General features: G+C 49.3%; 1 protein-coding gene across 1 annotated transcript in view; it reads left to right on the forward strand.

The window, feature by feature from the left end:
* The first annotated feature begins 374 nt into the window (after positions 1-374).
* Positions 375-19,101, forward strand: part of LOC137373423 (uncharacterized protein C14orf132) — a 90,711-nt gene continuing 71,984 nt past the window's right edge. The window contains exon 1 of the mRNA XM_068038244.1: positions 375-451. Coding sequence (XP_067894345.1) covers positions 425-451 — 27 coding nt within the window. The 5' untranslated portion in view covers positions 375-424. The remainder of the gene's footprint in view (positions 452-19,101) is intronic.

Below are 19,101 nucleotides of genomic sequence, written 5' to 3' on the forward strand. Positions count from 1 at the left end.
TCTGAAAGGATGAAAACAGTACCACATGACTGCTGCATGTAATGGTCTCTCTCTACCCCCCCCCCCCCAAGTGGAAAGGTTATTTATTTTTTCACGTGCCTGTAGCAGCTGTTTCAACAGTTCTCTCCAGCAGTGTCGACGAGCTTATTGATAAAGCAGCAAGACAGATAAACCCCCCCCCCCCCCCCCCACCGCCCCGGTTTGCTGTTGCAGTTGAGAAGAGAACAGAGACTCAGACCTGAGGGCAGCCAGTCACAACTCTGTGTCTGTGAGTGTGTATGAGAGACAGAAAGAGAAAGACAAAGAGATGAACTCGATGAGAGGTTTCTGCTGAAAAGCTGACACTGGCTGCCAGAGAACAAGATTTATCACAACCTGTAACAGTGAACATTTAACAAAGAGTGGATCTCGACAGGGGAGCAACATGGATCTTTCATTCATGGCTGCGCAGGTACATCGGCTGAAAATTTAAGTTACCTTGCAGAAGAAATGATTAGAGTGCTTTATCTCTGTCTCTTATATTTTAAAAAATATTGAGAAATGGAAGTCACTGTTAACGAACAAAAAAAATTATTAATTTTCTCGTGAGAAAGATTAAAAGGAATGGATTTTATAACCCAGGCAGCTAATAGAATTCACTGCATGTTTTTATTTTCAGTGAAGTACAGAGAGTTTCCCCCGCACACTCATTGGTCTCTTGGTGAATATTAATGATAGCTTTTGCATGCTTACAGTATATTCTGTCAGTGATGCTGGACACTGTTAAATATTAGGACACCTGTCTGTTATATTATGGTTTAATGTTAATGCAGTAGGCAGCATTTGTAAGGGTGGGCATTTCTCAATGTTTCCATTTGCTCCCTCCATCTCTCCCTCGCCCGACTCACACAATGATTTTTCTGCAGCCCCTAGTTATGTACTTGTGTACTGTTCTCCTGCAATTCTCTCCCTCCCTCCTACTCTGCCTCCAACCATCAGATCTGCTGCTGGTGTATTGTCAATGCTGTGCATTGATTCCATATTTCCTGCCCTCCTCACATTGCCCTGGAGGGTGTGAGGGAGGGCAGGAGGGAGAGAATGGACCTCCTTTTACAGAATGGCTGGGGTTAGGACCTTGTGGGGAAAGAGCAGAGTGTGGGGGTTGTGAGGGAGGGAGGAAGTGGTCCCTCCTTTTTGAAGTGACTGGGATTCGGGTAGAGGAGGGTGTGAGGGAGGAAGCATTCCCCCCTCTGTGGAATGATTGGGATTGGGGTAAGAGGAGGGTGTGAGGGAGAGAGCATTCCCCCCTCAATGGAGTGACTGGGATTGGGGTACGAGGAGGGTGTGAGGAAATGAGCATTCTCCCCTCTGTGGAATGATTGGGATTGGGGTAAGAGGAGGGTGTGAGGGAGGGAGCATTCCCCCCTCTGTAGAGTGATTGGGGTTGGGGTAAGAGGAGGGTGTGAGGAAATGAGCATTCTCCCCTCTGTGGAGTGATTGGGATTGGGGTAAGAGGAGGGTGTGAGGGAGGGAGCATTCCCCCCTCTGTAGAGTGATTGGGGTTGGGGTAAGAGGAGGGTGTGAGGAAATTAGCATTCTCCCCTCTGTGGAGTGATTGGGGTAAGAGGAGGGTGTGAGGGAGGGAGCATTCCCCCCTCTGTGGAGAGATTGGGGTAAGAGGAGGGTGTGAGGGAATGAGCATTCTCCCCTCAGTGGAGTGACTGGGATTGGGGTAAGAGGAGGGTGTGAGGGAGGGAGCAGTCCCCCCTCAGTGGAGTGACTGGGATTGGGGTCAGAGGAGGGTAAGTTGCATTCCTACCACTCGGGGCTCAGCAGGGGAAGTGCCATCTCAGTGCGTGAAATGGATCACGGAGGCCAAGGCTGCAGCTAAGCCCCCAGTCAGACAATTCACTGCCTGATAGGTGGCAGTAAAATAGGTCATTTCCGGGGTGTAGTGATGATAAAGTAGGTCATTTACGGGATGTGGTGATGGTACAGTAGGTCGGTTCCGGGATGTGGTGACGGTAAAATAGGTCATTTACGGGATGTGCTGATGGTACAGTAGGTTGGTTCCGGGATGTGGTGACGGTAAAATAGGTCATTTACGGAATGTGGTGATGGTAAAATAGGTCATTTCCGGGGTGCAGTGATGATAAAGTAGGTCATCTACGGGATGTGGTGATGGTACAGTAGGTCGGTTCCGGGATGTGGTGACGGTAAAATAGGTCATTTATGGAACGTGGTGATGGTAAAATAGGTCATTTCCGGGGTGTAGTGAGGGTACAGTAGGTCGGTTCTGGGATGTGGTGACGGTACAGTAGGTCGGTTCTGGGATGTGGTGACGGTAAGATAGGTCATTTACGGGATGTGGTGATGGTAAAATAGGTCATTTACGGGATGTGGTGATGGTAAAATAGGTCATTTCCGGGGTGTAGTGAGGGTAAAGTAGGTCGGTTCTGGGATGTGCTGACGGTACAGTAGGTCGGTTCCGGGATGTGGTGACGGGACAGTAGGTTGGTTCCGGGATGTGGTGACGGGACAGTATGTCGGTTCCGGGATGTGGTGACGGTAAAGTAGGTCGGTTCCGGGATGTGGTGACGGTACAGTAGGTCGGTACCGGGATGTGGTGACGGTACAGTAGGTTGGTACCGGGATGTGGTGACGGTAAAGTGGGTCGGTTCTGGGATGTGGTGACGGTACAGTAGGTCAGTTCCGGGATGTGGTGACGGTAAAGTAGGTCGTTTCCGGGATGTGGTGAAGGTACAGTAGGTCGGTTCTGGGATGTGGTGACGGTACAGTAGGTCAGTTCTGGGATGTGGTGACGGTGCAGTAGGTCGGTTCCGGGATGTGGTGACAGTACAGGAGGTCAGTTCCGGGATGTGGTGACGGTAAAGTAGGTCGGTTCCGGGATGTGGTGACGGTACAGTAGGTCAGTTCCGGGATGTGGTGACGGTAAAGTAGGTCGGTTCTGGGATGTGGTGACGGTACAGTAGGTCAGTTCTGCGATGTGGTGACGATAAAATAGGTCATTTACGGGATGTGGTGACGGTAAAGTAGGTCGATTCCGGGATGTGGTGACGGTACAGTAAGTTAGTTCCGGGATGTGGTGACTGTAAAGTAGGTCGGTTCCGGGATGTGGTGATGGTAAAGTAGGTCGGTTCTGGGATGTGGTGATGGTACAGTAGGTCAGTTCCGGGATGTGGTGACGGTAAAATAGGTCATTTACGGGATGTGGTGATGGTAAAATAGGTCATTTCCGGGGTGTAGTGAGGGTACAGTAGGTCGTTTCCAGGATGTGGTGACGGTAAAATAGGTCGGTTCTGGGATGTGGTGACGGTAAAGTAGGTCGTTTCCGGGATGTGGTGACGGTAAAGTAGGTCGTTTCCGGGATGTGGTGACGGTACAGTAGGTCAGTTCTGGGATGTGGTGACGGTAAAGTAGGTCGGTTCCGGGATGTGGTGACGGTACAGTAGGTCGGTTCCGGGATGTGGTGACGGTACAGTAGGTCAGTTCCGGGATGTGGTGACGGTAAAGTAGGTCGGTTCTGGGATGTGGTGACGGTACAGTAGGTCAGTTCCGGGATGTGGTGACGGTAAAATAGGTCATTTACGGGATGTGGTGACGGTAAAGTAGGTCGGTTCCGGGATGTGGTGACAGTACAGTAAGTTAGTTCCGGGATGTGGTGTCTGTAAAGTAGGTCGGTTCCGGGATGTGGTGACGGTAAAGTAGGTCGGTTCTGGGATGTGGTGACGGTACAGTAGGTCAGTTCCGGGATGTGGTAACGGTAAAATAGGTCATTTACGGGATGTGGTGATGGTAAAATAGGTCATTTCCGGGGTGTAGTGAGGGTACAGTAGGTCGTTTCCGGGATGTGCTGACGGTAAAATAGGTCGGTTCTGGGATGTGGTGACGGTAAAGTAGGTCGGTTCTGGGATGTGGTGACGGTACAGTAGGTCGGTTCTGGGATGTGGTGACGGTAAGATAGGTCATTTACGGGATGTGGTGATGGTAAAATAGGTCATTTACGGGATGTGGTGATGGTAAAATAGGTCATTTCCGGGGTGTAGTGAGGGTAAAGTAGGTCGGTTCTGGGATGTGCTGACGGTACAGTAGGTCGGTTCCGGGATGTGGTGACGGGACAGTAGGTTGGTTCCGGGATGTGGTGACGGGACAGTATGTCGGTTCCGGGATGTGGTGACGGTAAAGTAGGTCGGTTCCGGGATGTGGTGACGGTACAGTAGGTCGGTACCGGGATGTGGTGACGGTACAGTAGGTTGGTACCGGGATGTGGTGACGGTAAAGTGGGTCGGTTCTGGGATGTGGTGACGGTACAGTAGGTCAGTTCCGGGATGTGCTGACGGTAAAGTAGGTCGTTTCCGGGATGTGGTGAAGGTACAGTAGGTCGGTTCTGGGATGTGGTGACGGTACAGTAGGTCAGTTCTGGGATGTGGTGACGGTGCAGTAGGTCGGTTCCGGGATGTGGTGACGGTACAGGAGGTCAGTTCCGGGATGTGGTGACGGTAAAGTAGGTCGGTTCCGGGATGTGGTGACGGTACAGTAGGTCAGTTCCGGGATGTGGTGACGGTAAAGTAGGTCGGTTCTGGGATGTGGTGACGGTACAGTAGGTCAGTTCTGCGATGTGGTGACGATAAAATAGGTCATTTACGGGATGTGGTGACGGTAAAGTAGGTCAGTTCCGGGATGTGGTGACAGTACAGTCGGTCGGTTCCGGGATGTGGTGACGGTACAGTAAGTTAGTTCCGGGATGTGGTGACTGTAAAGTAGGTCGGTTCCGGGATGTGGTGATGGTAAAATAGGTCATTTACGGGATGTGGTGATGGTAAAATAGGTCATTTCCGGGGTGTAGTGAGGGTACAGTAGGTCGTTTCCGGGATGTGGTGACGGTAAAATAGGTCGGTTCTGGGATGTGGTGACGGTAAAGTAGGTCGTTTCCGGGATGTGGTGACGGTAAAGTAGGGCGTTTCCGGGATGTGGTGACGGTACAGTAGGTCGGTACTGGGATGTGGTGACGGTAAAGTAGGTCGTTTCCGGGATGTGGTGACGGTAAAGTAGGTCGGTTCTGGGATGTGGTGACGGTACAATAGGTCAGTTCCGGGATGTGGTGACGGTACAGTAAGTTAGTTCTGGGATGTGGTGACGGTACAGTAGGTCAGTTCCGGGATGTGGTGACGGTAAAGTAGGTCGTTTCCGGGATGTGGTGACGGTACAGTAGGTCGGTTCCGGGATGTGGTGACGGTACAGTAGGTCGGTTCTGGGATGTGGTGACGATACAGTAGGTCAGTTCCGGGATGTGGTGACGGTACAGTAGGTCAGTTCTGGGATGTGGTGACGGTAAAGTAGGTCGGTTCCGGGATGTGGTGACGGTACAGTAGGTCGGTTCCGGGATGTGGTGACGGTACAGTAGGTCAGTTCCGGGATGTGGTGACGGTAAAGTAGGTCGGTTCTGGGATGTGGTGACGGTACAGTAGGTCAGTTCCGGGATGTGGTGACGGTAAAATAGGTCATTTACGGGATGTGGTGACGGTAAAGTAGGTCGGTCCCGGGATGTGGTGACAGTACAGTAGGTCGGTTCCGGGATGTGGTGACAGTACAGTAAGTTAGTTCCGGGATGTGGTGTCTGTAAAGTAGGTCGGTTCCGGGATGTGGTGACGGTAAAGTAGGTCGGTTCTGGGATGTGGTGACGGTACAGTAGGTCAGTTCCGGGATGTGGTAACGGTAAAATAGGTCATTTACGGGATGTGGTGATGGTAAAATAGGTCATTTCCGGGGTGTAGTGAGGGTACAGTAGGTCGTTTCCGGGATGTGGTGACGGTAAAATAGGTCGGTTCTGGGATGTGGTGACGGTAAATCAGGTCGTTTCCGGGATATGGTGACGGTCAAATAGGTCAGTTCTGGGATGTGGTGACGGTAAAATAGGTCGTTTCCGGGATGTAGTGACGGTACAGTAGGTCGGTTCCGGGATGTGGTGACGGTACAGTAGGTCGGTTCTGGGATGTGGTGACGGTACAGTAGGTCGGTTCCGGGATGTGGTGACGGTACAGTAAGTTAGTTCCGGGATGTGGTGTCGGTAAAGTATGTCGGTTCCGGGATGTGGTGACGGTACAATAGGTCGGTTCCGGGATGTGGTGACAGTACAGTAGGTCGGTACCGGGATGTGGTGACGGTGCAGTAGGTCGGTTCCGGGATGTGGTGACGGTAAAGTAGATCGGTTCCGGGATGCGGTGACGGTACAGTAGGTCGGTTCCGGGATGCGTTGACGGTACAGTAGGTCGGTTCCGGGATGTGGTGACGGTACAGTAGGTCGGTTCTGGGATGTGGTAACGGTAAAGTAGGTCGGTTCTGGGATGTGATGACGGTATAGTAGGTCAGTTCTGGGATGTGGTAACGGTACAGTAGGTTAGTTCCGGGATGTGGTGACGGTACAGTAGGTCGGTTCTGGGATGTGGTGATTGTACAGTAGGTTAGTTCTGGGATGTGGTGATGGTAAAGTAGGTTAGTTCTGGGATGTGGTGACGATACAGTAGGTCGGTTCCGGGATGTTGTGACGGTACAGTAGGTTAGTTCTGGGATGTGGTGACGGTAAAGTCGGTCAGTTCTGGGATATGGTGATGGTGCAGTAGGTCAGTACTGGGATGTGGTGATGGTAAAGTAGGTTAGTTCTGGGATGTGGTGACGGCAAAGTAGGTTAGTTCTGGGATGGGGTGACGGTACAGTAGGTTAGTTCTGGGATGTGGTGACGGCAAAGTAGGTTAGTTCTGGGATGGGGTGACGGTACAGTAGGTTAGTTCTGGGATGTGGTGACGGCAAAGTAGGTTAGTTCTGGGATGGGGTGACGGTACAGTAGGTTAGTTCTGGGATGTGGTGACGGCAAAGTAGGTTAGTTCTGGGATGGGGTGACGGTACAGTAGGTTAGTTCTGGGATGTGGTGATGGTACAGTAGGTCAGATCTGGGATGTGGTGATGGTACAGTAGGTCAGTTCTGGGATGTGGTGATGGTAAAGTAGGTCAGTTCTGGGATGTGATGACGGTAAAGTAGGTCGGTTCAGGGATGTGGTGACGGTACAGTAGGTTCGTTCTGGGATGTGGTGATGGTGCAGTAGGTTAGTTCTGGTATGTGGTGACGGTACAGTAGGTCGGTTCCGGGATGTGGTGACGGTACAGTAGGTCGGTTCCGGGATGTGGTGACGGTAAAGTAGGTCGGTTCCGGGATGTGGTGACGGTACAGTCGGTCAGTTCCGGGATGTGGTGACGGTAAAGTAGGTCGGTTCTGGAATATGGTGACGGTACAGTAGGTCAGTTCCGGGATGTGGTGACGGTAAAATAGGTCATTTACGGGATGTGGTGACGGTAAAATAGGTCATTTACGGGATGTGGAAACGGTAAAGTAGGTCGGTTCTGGGATGTGGTGACGGTACAGTAGGTCGGTTCCGGGATGTGGTGACGGTACAGTATGTCAGTTCCGGGATGTGGTGACGGTAAAATAGGTCATTTACGGGATGTGGTGACGGTAAAGTAGGTCGGTTCCGGGATGTGGTGACGGTAAAGTAGGTCGGTTCTGGGATGTGGTGACGGTACAGTAGGTCAGTTCCGGGATGTGGTGACGGTAAAATAGGTCATTTACGGGATGTGGTGATGGTAAAATAGGTCATTTCCGGGGTGTAGTGAGGGTACAGTAGGTCGTTTCCGGGATGTGGTGACGGTAAAATAGGTCGGTTCTGGGATGTGGTGACGGTAAAGTAGGTTGTTTCCGGGATGTGGTGACGGTAAAGTAGGTCGTTTCCGGGATGTGGTGACGGTGCAGTAGGTCGGTTCTGGGATGTGGTGACGGTACAGTAGGTCGGTTCTGGGATGTGGTGACGGTAAAGTAGGTCGTTTCCGGGATGTGGTGACGGTACAGTAGGTCGGTTCTGGGATGTGGTGACGGTACAGTAGGTCGGTTCCGGGATGTGGTGACGGTAAAGTAGGTCGTTTCCGGGATGTGGTGACGGTGCAGTAGGTCGGTTCTGGGATGTGGTGACGGTACAGTAGGTCGGTTCCGGGATGTGGTGACGGTACAATAAGTTAGTTCCGGGATGTGGTGACGGTAAAGTAGGTCGGTTCCGGGATGTGGTGACGATACAGTAGGTCGGTTCCGGGATGTGGGGACGGTACAGTAAGAGTTCCGGGATGTGGTGACGGTAAAGTAGGTCGGTTCCGGGATGTGGTGACGGTACAATAAGTTAGTTCCGGGAAGTGGTGACGGTAAAGTAGGTCGGTTCCGGGATGTGGTGACGATACAGTAGGTCGGTTCCGGGATGTGGGGACGGTACAGTAAGAGTTCCGGGATGTGGTGACGGTAAAGTAGGTCGGTTCCAGGATGTGGTGACGGTACAGTAGGTCGGTTCCGGGATGTGGTGACGGTACAGTAGGTCGGTTCCGGGATGTGGTGATGGTGCAGTAGGTTAGTTCTGGGATGTGGTGACGGTACAGTAGGTTAGTTCTGGGATGGGGTGACGGTACAGTAGGTCGGTTCTGGGATGTGGTGACGGTAAAGTAGGTCGGTTCTGGGATGTGGTGACGGTACAGTAGGTTAGTTCTGGGATGTGGTGATGGTACAGTAGGTTAGTTCTGGGATGTGGTGACGGCAAAGTAGGTTAGTTCTGGAATGGGGTGACGGTACAGTAGGTTAGTTCTGGGATGTGGTGACGGTACAGTAGGTCAGTTCTGGGATGTGGTGATGGTAAAGTAGGTCAGTTCTGGGATGTGGTGACGGTAAAGTAGGTCGGTTCTGGGATGTGGTGACGGTACAGTAGGTTAGTTCTGGGATGTGGTGACGGTACAGTAGGTTAGTTCTGGGATGTAGTGATGGTACAGTAGGTTAGTTATGGGATGGGGAGACGGTACAGTAGGTTAGTTCTGGGATGTGGTGACGGTACAGTAGGTTAGTTCTGGGATGTAGTGACGGTACAGTAGGTTAGTTCTGGGATGTGGTGATGGTACAGTAGGTTAGTTATGGGATGTGGTGACGGTACAGTAGGTTAGTTCTGGGATGTAGTGATGGTACAGTAGGTTAGTTATGGGATGGGGAGACGGTACAGTAGGTTAGTTCTGGGATGTGGTGACGGTACAGTAGGTTAGTTCTGGGATGTAGTGACGGTACAGTAGGTTAGTTCTGGGATGTAGTGACGGTACAGTAGGTTAGTTCTGGGATGTGGTGATGGTACAGTAGGTTAGTTCTGGGATGTGGTGATGGTACAGTAGGTTAGTTCTGGGATGGGGAGACTGTACAGTAGGTTAGTTCTGGGATGTGGTGACGGTACAGTAGGTTAGTTCTGGGATGTGGTGACGGTACAGTAGGTTAGTTCTGGGATGTGGTGATGGTAAAGTAGGTCGGTCCCAAGTTTAATCTTTTGCTGAATTATTTGATGGTAATGGTGATGTTGCCGATGGTCTTGAAATGTGAGGATAGCAAGCCCTGTAAATTTGTAATAGCCCAAGAGATGGGGAAGGCCGCTGAGGGTACCTGCCCCCAAAGGTCCATTAACTACTCCTGGCCTCTCCTGCCTCCCCTACCCCCCCTTACTGGAAGGTTTTTTTTATTCGTTCGTGAGATGTGGGCATCGCAGGCCAGGCCAGCATTTATTGCCCATCCCTAGTTGCCCTTGAGAAAATGGTGGTGAGCTGCCTTCTTGAACCGCTGCAGTCCATGTGGTGTTGGTACACTTACAGTGCTGTTAGGAAGGAAGTTCATTACAACGATCGACAATGACTTCATGGTTGCCATTAGACTAGCTTTTAATTTCAGATTTATTAACTGAATTCAGATTTCACTATCTGCCGTGGTGGGTTTCGAACCCATGTCGCCTGAGCATTAGCCTGGGGCTCTGCGTTGCTAGTTTAGTGACATTACTACGATGCCACCGCCTCCTTGAAGGGACCTTGGTTGCGGGGGTGGGAGGGGTTGGGTTCAGCTCGAATTCCCCTCCCCCTCCCCTCCCCCTCCCCTCCTACGTAATCTGCTCACTGTCAGGTCTCATACATGGGAGACCAGGGATACAGGGGGTGGGGCAGCAACTGTGGACTAAACTCCCCCAGCAAGAGTCATTCAGGACCAGGAGGTGAAAAGGGTAGGAAACAGGGAGGAGGGAAGTCAGAATAATCTGTGTATTGATCCCTAGTGATTTGCTGCTGTCTCTCTGCCTCCTGCTGCTTCTCTGGATCAATCTGTCAACTTCATTATTTATTTGTGCTTCTTGATAAATAAAGTTAATATGATTTCATTGCAATGGGTTGCTTCACCAATTATCGGAACACTTGGGGGCAAATTAGAATGTGGTTCCAGCAGTCCTCTGACCGTTCACATTTCTCCTTGAGGGAAGAGGCCCCAACCTTAGGCCGGTTGCTGTAGAGACTGTGAATGTAGGTCAGAGGGGAAAGGTCAACCAGGCCCCCAAGGAGACTGGGAATGCAATCAATCCCTGTACGCTGATGGGTAACGTTGAGTCGTTCCCAGTTTCTGCTGTTTACACCTGAAGCTGTTGACTCCTCATTGGGGTTGTGCTCCCATGTTGGGGGGGGAAGAAGCCTGTTCACTGTCTCACCCAACCCATGCGAGTCTTGAGACCGAGGGGGGTGAAATCTGCCTTGGGAGGTAGCATGAAATGGGTGATATTGCACTTCCAGCGATTTCAAAGGGAAATAGAAATGGGCAGGGTATGAAATGGGGCACGTGATTTGCTTTCGCCCGATCTGCGTTATCGGCCAAGAGTGACGTTACTTCCTGTTGTCGGCTATTTTACGGGCAATGGCTGCCCCTCCCCCATCCCCTGACATCCACCCATGCTGGCGTTGCTAACTATGGTTGCACAAAATTCTGGCGGATTCATCACATGACCTCAACCACCCTGTTCCCCACCCTCCCCCCACCACCCCAGGCTCACACCATTGGTCATACAACACGCCCATCCTTCTGGTGACCTGCCTTCCCATAGACTGTCAGTCAAACGTCCTTTCTCACCTCACATCCAGATATTTTTATAACGAATAAAAGAAAGTGTTCAAAGAACGTGAAAGAAAAACATAATTTATATTTTTTATGGTTTTTCTCAGCAGCACAGTACTGGAAGGTCTAATGCAGGTGGGAGGTATACAGTAAATGGCAGAACCCTTAGGAGTATTGACAGGCAGAGAGATCTGGGCGTACAGGTTCACAGGTCACTGAAAGTGGCAACGCAGGTGGATAAGGTCGTCAAGAAGGCATACGGCATGCTTACCTTCATCGGTCGGGGCATTGAGTATAAAAATTGGCAAGTCATGTTGCAGATGTACAGAACCTTAGTTAGGCCACACTTAGAATATTGCGTGCAATTCTGGTCGCCACACTACCAGAAGGATGTGGAGGCTTTGGAGAGGGTACAGAGGAGGTTTACCAGGATGTTGCCTGGTCTGGAGGGCATTAGCTATGAGGAAAGGTTGGATAAACTCGGATTGTTTTCACTGCAACGACGAAGGTGGAGGGGCGACATGATAGAGGTTTACAAAGTTATGAGCGGCATGGACAGAGTGGATAGTCAGAAGCTTTTTCCCAGGGTGGAAGAGTCAGTTACTAGGGGAGATAGGTTTAAGGTGCGAGGGGCAAAGTTTAGAGGGGATGTGCGAGGCAAGTTTTTTACACAGAGGGTGGTGAGTGCCTGGAACTTGCTGCCCGGGGAGGTGGTGGAAGCAGGTACGATAATGACGTTTAAGAGACATCTTGACAAATACATGAATAGGAAGGGAATAGAAGGATACGGTCCCCGGAAGTGCAGAAGGTGACAAGGCAGGCATCAAGATCGGCGCAGGCTTGGAGGGCCAAATGGCCTGTTCCTGTGCTGTACTGTTCTTTGTTCTTTGTTTGTTGTTCTTTGGAGTGTAGGCTTGAATTCAGGCTAGGCTGCGTTGTTTTGGGTGCAGTCCAGTTGCACTGGAAGTGGAGGTCCCTGTGTCTAGTGGCCTCCCTTGAGAAATCATCGGAAATGGAGAGTGAATTGGGGGAGAGGAAATGGGTCCTATGGGATGATGTCATTGGGCAGAATTCCCATCACTCCCACCAGTGCTGGATCTTCCTTGAATGCCGTGTAACACAGGTGCCTTGGCCCACAAGCGAGCCCAAAGCAGGAGGCTTTTTTCCATTCATGGAATGTGGACATCGCTGGCAAGGCCATCACTAATTGCCCTTGAGAAGGTGGTGATGATAACTGAGAGGCTTGCTAGGCCAGTTCAGAGGGCAGTTAAGAGTCAACCACATTCCTGTGGCTCTGGAGTCACACATAGGCCAGACTATGTAACGATGGCAAATTTCCTTCCCAATAGGACGTTAGTGAACCAGATGGGTTTTTGCGACAATCTGATGGGTCACCATTACTGATATCATGTTTTTCCAAATTTATTTAATTAATTGAATTCAGATTCCCCAACTGCTGTAATGGGATTTGAACTCCTGTCTCTCGAGCACTAGTCCAGGACTCTGGAATTACTAGTTCAGGAACATAACCACCACGTTACTGAACCCTGTGAAAATTATACCAGCTCAACCACCTAAATTTTGGCCAGCTTCAGGTCACCATTAGCTGCTGCAGCCAGGTATCTCAGTGCCCATGGCAAGTTCCTGCCCCACTGTTTCACCCCCTTCCCCCACTGACATCTTCCCAGCAAACAGGCCATTAGGCCCAGCTGATTTATGCCGGTGTTTCTGCTCCAGACAAGCCTCCTCCCACCCTACTTCATCTCACCCTATCCACATTATCCTTCGATTCTTTTCCCACCCGCTTTATGAAAATGCCCCCTGACCTCCAGGAGTTGCGAGACAGCCATTGGGCTGCAAGCTGATGTGGATGAAAGTCCACTACCACCAACAATCCACTGGCATCACTGCCCAACAGGAATTTAAATCATCGCAACTGAGGAACCGTCAATAAGCTGAGAAATGTAAAAGCTGCTCTGCTGTTCCCTCATAATCTGACATGTTACTGCCTGGGAGAGGGGGGGGGCTGCGGTTTGGGAGTTGGGGTGGGGTGGGGAGGGCGGTCATTTGGCTTTGTATTGTCAGCCAAGACTTCCACCAATATAACTTTGATTGGGACAGTATGGTCTTTGTCGGAGGGAGGGGAATGCCGTACCATCCACTCTTGCAACTGGTCGGTATGTCTTCCAGGAGATTTGAAGTGCCCGCCTGCCCGGCTTCTGCTGAGTGAGTGAGTAGGGTTAAAATCGCCCTTCTGTGTATCCAACAACTCTCTACAATGGTGACACAACTTTCAACCCATCTCCCACGTCACGCCCACTCTCAAACTTTCTCCTCCTCGTTACCTCTCTTCAAACTGAGTAGGATGACAACTCGACAGGATTACATCGAATTGCATCAATTTTACAGTACAGAAACAGGCCATTCGGCCCAACTGGTCTATGCTGGTCTTTATATCCCTCACAAAACTCCTCCTACCTTCCTTCATCTCACTCTATCAGCATAACCCTCCATTGCCTTCTCCCTCATGTGCTTATCCAGCTTCCCCTTAAATACATCTGTATTATTCACCTCAAACACCTCATGTGGTAACGAATTCCAGATTCTAACCACTCCCTGGGTAAAGGGGTTTCTGCTGAATTTCTGATTGGATTTATTGGTGACTATCATATATTTATAGGCCTACTCTGGTCTCCCCAACAAGTGGAAATACCTTCTCTATCAAATCTTTTCATAATCTTAAAGACTCAAGACAAACCTCAGTCATTTCTAGAGATAAGAGCCCCAGCCTGTTCAAACCTTTCTTATCGATATAACCTCTCAGTTCTCGTTTCATTCTTGTAAATATCTTTTCCACTTTTTCCAGTGCCTCCATGTCCTTTAAAAAATGCCAATGCACATCAGGAAACAGAGGGATGACGGGGAAACGGGATTTAGTCCGATTTAACATTTGGCAGCTGCGTTTCGGATGACCTCACGTTTATGAAGGGAGGAAGATGGAAGATTAACCAGGAGTGTATCTAAATAGTTGAGTCTGGAGCTTAGCAAAGGCATGGATGAGGGTTTCAGCAGTCGATGAGCTGAGGCAGGGCAGTCACATTGGGATGTTTGGCTGCAAGAAAAGACAATGGTTATTTACTTTGTTGTCAGTCCACGTCCAGAGATGCTGAAACAAACACTGATAACCCAGCAATAAATCTACTCAAACATCAGTGAGAGATCTATCACTGAAATATTTGTTGCTAAAGTAAACACCTAAAACCTAATCTATAATTAATGTTATAAACTGCTATATCTGTATGCACTTCCTGTCAGCTGTTTCATTATAAATTCCTACATTCAGATTTATCGTGGGAATTTCCTGTGTAAACTGGTCACGCTTTAATTCACTCTTCCCTCCTTAAAGGCACAACAGCATCACCATTGGCAGCAGGATGTCATTACAGCATGACATGTTTACATAGGCAGTTATCCAGTACACAAGAAGCGACTGCAGATATGGGGCTGGATTTTAAGGAGCCCTCAACGTCGGGATTCGTGGCGGGGGGGGGGTCCTGAAGATGGCCCCGGATGAAGTCCGCATGGACGTGAATGCCGGCAGGGCCCGGCCCAATATTACAGATGGTGGCGAGGCTTCGCGACAGCCCCCGCCCACCACCACCCCTCCCAACACCCCCCCCCCCACCCACTGCTCAGTTTAAATATTTAAATAAATTAAAATATTTGAATTAATTAATATCACGTTGCCTCCTGATGCCCCGTCCCAATCTTCACCCCGGTAGCCAGCACTGCCGCACCTTCAGATCCCCGTCCAGGGAAATGAGGGGGAACAGTTGTGGGGAGGGGGGAGGAGGTAAGTTTCTCAGTGCAGGGGTAGGGGGAACGGGGTCAAATTAGCGTCATGGGTGTAGGGGATGGTGGGAGGGGCTGAAATTGAATGTTTGTGTAGTTTGCGGGGTGGGGGGGGGGAATGGTCTGATTGTAAAGGTAAGTGTTCTGTGGGGGGGAAAGGCAAATAATTTAATTGGTATTGGTGGGGTGGGAGAGGGGGAAAATAAATATATATATTATTTTAACTTCAATTTCACTTTAAATATTTAAATGTCCCAGTAGGGCTGACAGCCCTTTAAAAATACACAGGCAGCTGACACCATTGCTGGGGATGGACAGCCCACCCACTCCATGTGAGCAGGGTGGGGGTGGCCCCCCCCCCCCCGGCTCCCCCCCCTACCCCCCGGCTATTTAAATGAGCCGCCGCGCTTAGAATTGCGGCAGCTCTTTGGTACGCGGCCCGCACGGGTAGGCCGTCATTTTTTTTTGCCCACCACCGATTTTGGCGGCAGGCTTATAAAATGCAGCCCATGGTGTGTGTGTGCATTTGTTAAAGTGTCTCACAAGAGGTTTGTTAGGATAATTCAGGCCTATGGAATAAGAGCAAGATGGATAGAGAACTGGCTAATGGGAAAGGTACAAGGAATTAAAGTAAGTGAGTCATGTTTAGATTGGAGAAGGGTTAAAAGTGGTATGCTGCAGGGGTACACAGATCATGGGATACAGATGCACAGGTCTGGCTGTACGGACGAACATGTAGTGTGGATGTGAACATTTATTGGGACGGATGCACAGATTTAGGGGCACCGGGACACAAATCTCTGGGTGTAGATATGGATATCTAGGGTTGTCTATATCTGGTCATTATCTCATTGCTGTTTGTGTGATCTTCCTGTGAGCAAATTGGTTGCTGTGTATCCGATATTACAACAGTGACTACACTTCAAAAGAAAAGTACTTCATTGGCTATGCTCTATTTTAGTGATATTGATTTAGTAATATTCTTTGAGGAGTGCCATGGGATCTTTTACATCCATCTGAAGGGCCAGACGGAGTTTAAGTTATTGTCCCAAAGGTGGTACCTCAGTACTGCACTGAAAGATCAGGGTAAATTATATGCTCAAGTCCTCTTGGACTTGAAACCACAAGCTTCTGACCCAGAGGCAAGAGTGCTACAACTGTGCAAAGGCCAGCACAGAAATGACCATTATTGTCACCTTAGATGTAAGATAACAAATTACTTTATGTGTTGTTGTAATTTGGAATACGCTGATTCATTAATAACTTTCAAAAGAGAATTGGATAAATGATTAAGAAGGGAAGGGTTGGAGGGTCACGGAGAAAGCCTGGAGGGTGGAGCAGAACTAATTGGATAGCCCTTACGAAGAGCTAGCACAGACATGATGGGCCGAATGGGCGCTTTCTGCGCTGTGAGATTTTATGAGTTCAGTCAGGACAGCTCCATCTCCATTATTGGTAATTGTTCAGGAGCATTGAGAGAAGATCCCATGTGCTTCATAGAACATAGAACAGTACAGCACAGTACAGGCCCTTCGGCCCATGATGTTGTTCCGAACCTTTAACCTACTCAAGATCTCAGTAACTACCTACCCTTCATTCTACTATCATCCATGTACCTATCCAAGAGTCGCTTAAATGCCCCTAATGTATCTGCTTCTACTGGCAGCGCATTCCACGCACCCACCACTCTCTGTGTAAAGAACCTACCTCTGACATCTCCCCGAAACCTTCCTCCAATCACCCTAAAATTATGCCCCCTGGTGATGGTAATGTTCCCTCCAGGCTCGATCTGGACGGTCCTGTACAGGCTGTGCACAAGTTAACCGCTTTAAGTAACCACGCACAGGTGGCCGCACAAAAAAAAAATGAATTGGCCCCACACTCCAAAAAAAAAATGTAGAGGGTACATTGGTCCGAGGCTTGTTTTTATTCATGACCTGGACAGTGGTGCTGGGAGCATGGTCAGTTTGTTTTCAGATGATGCAAGGGTTATGACAGATAAGTGCAATCCTCTGAAAACAGATTTTGATGCATTAGAAGAAAGGGCCAAACAATGGCAAATGGCATTTAACCAGATAAATGCAATGTCAGACATGAAGGTAAGGCCAACATAGAATACACATACGATTTACAGAGAACTATACTGAAGGAGGTTGAGAGAGAAAAGGAGTTGTTGTGCTCAGACCACTGAAGGCTTGTGATCAATGCAGGGAAACCAGAGTCAAAGCTAAAATCTTAATAAAAGCTTTCAGTACGCATTGAGGGACACCGTTCTGTTATGATACAGGTCAGTGTTATATCACATCCAGAGCATTACTTTCAGTTTTGGTCCTCTCACATGGCGAGTGATATTGTGGCCTTGGAGAAGATTCAGTGGAGAGATATGAATATGATTCTCAACTTAAAAAGCCTCAGTTCCTCAAATAGGTTGAAGAACCTTGTGTTATTTACAGCAGTGTAGGTTTACAGGCATGATGATAGTGGTTTATAAAATAATTAAAGGGTTAGATAATGTCCCTATTGATAGATTATTCCACTTTGACAGACTGGGGAGGACCGGGGACATGAGTTTAAACTACAGAAGAGTAGGAATAGACTGGATGTTGGGTAGGTCTTTCCCAGAGAGTAGCGAGCCTCTGGAATGTGTTGCTGGCTGGTGTGGTGGGTGCTGACTCACTGCCTTCTAGCGGGAGCTGGACCGGTTCCTGAGTGGGGTAGAGATCCCATCAGTGTTTATCAGAATTTATCAGTGCTAGTTGTTTCCCCTCTTTGCTCTGGAATGTTTTTCTGTTTTCTATTTGCTTCTTCCAGGAGGTTACATGACTGTGAGGGTGGAGTGGGGGATGGAGGAGAGGGTGATGGTGACGTAGGAAGTGCCTCAGGGGCGGCACAGTGGCGCAGTGGTTAGCACCGCAGCCTCACAGCTCCAGCGATCCGGGTTCGATTCTGGATACTGCCTGTGCGGAGTTTGCAAGTTCTCCCTGTGACCGTGTGGGTTTTCGCCGGGTGTTCCGGTTTCCTCCCACAGCCAAAGACTTGCAGGTTGATAGGTAAATTGGCCATAGTAAATTGCCCCTAGTGTAGGTAGGTGGTAGGGGAATTGAGGGAAGGTGGGGATGTGGTAGGAAAATGGGATTAACGTAGGATTAGTATAAATGGGTGGTTGATGGTCGGCACTGACTTTGTAGGCCGAAGGGCCTGTTTTAGTGCTGTATCTCTAAATAAAATATACAGGGTAAGTGTCTTTATAGATATTCGTGTGATCTCCTGCACTGGTTTCCATTGCCTAAAGGATGGTGGGGGTCAGAGAGGAATTTATCAGTGTTAGTTGTTTCCCCTCTTTGCTCAGGAATGTTTTTCTGTTTTCTATTTGCTTCTCCCAGGATATTACATGACTGTGAGGGTGGATTGGGGGATGGAAGAGAGGGTGATGGTGACGTAGGAAGTGCCTAGTCAGGATACTCCAGGTATCATGAGTGTGGGGCCGGCTTGATGAGCCAGTTGCTCTGTTCCTGCCTTTCATCTTTGCTCATTCATATGTCGACAGTTGAGGCCGAAGACAAATCCTCGCAGTAACTCAAGTCACAGCTTCACTTTCTACCAGATACAGCTCTCAGACAAAACTAACTTGATTTTGTGACAGTGAGCCTTCCCAGATATGGGAAGAGTATCCAGATCAATAGGAAAGCTGGGATTTTCAGGAGTTTGGGAGGTGTTAATCGGAAAACGGTTGCTTGTCTTGAAAGGAAACCAGTGACTAGAACTCTCACCTTGCAATCAGTTGGTCATGGGTCCAGGTACCACTCCAGGCTTTGACATAGAATATACAGATTAGAAACAGGTTACATGGCCCAGTCAGTCCATGCCAGTGTTTAAGCTCCGCTCAAGTTTCCTCCCATCCTTTCTCAACTAACTCTATCATCATAGCCCTCTATTCCTTTCTCCCTCATGTGCTTATCTAATCCATCTGTACCACTCCCTGTAATAGTCAGTTCCACATTCTTACCATTCTCTGGTTAAAGAAGCTTTAATACAGAATACAAAAAGTATTGGTGATTATCTTATACTAATGGCCTCTAGTTTTGCTCTTCCCACAAGTGGAAACATTCTCTCTGGCCAGGATTTTATCCAGGTGACCAGGAGTCATGACCTCCGGCAATAGCACCACCAAGAACCTCGTGTCACCACTTCTGTGGGAGGCCTGTTAAATCAAGTGCCAATTAGGCATTTAACTGGACAGCGGCCCAGAGACTGAAGTCCTGCCCTGT

This window comes from Heterodontus francisci, chromosome 9 (genome assembly GCF_036365525.1).
Source record: "Heterodontus francisci isolate sHetFra1 chromosome 9, sHetFra1.hap1, whole genome shotgun sequence".
NCBI lineage: Eukaryota > Metazoa > Chordata > Chondrichthyes > Heterodontiformes > Heterodontidae > Heterodontus > Heterodontus francisci.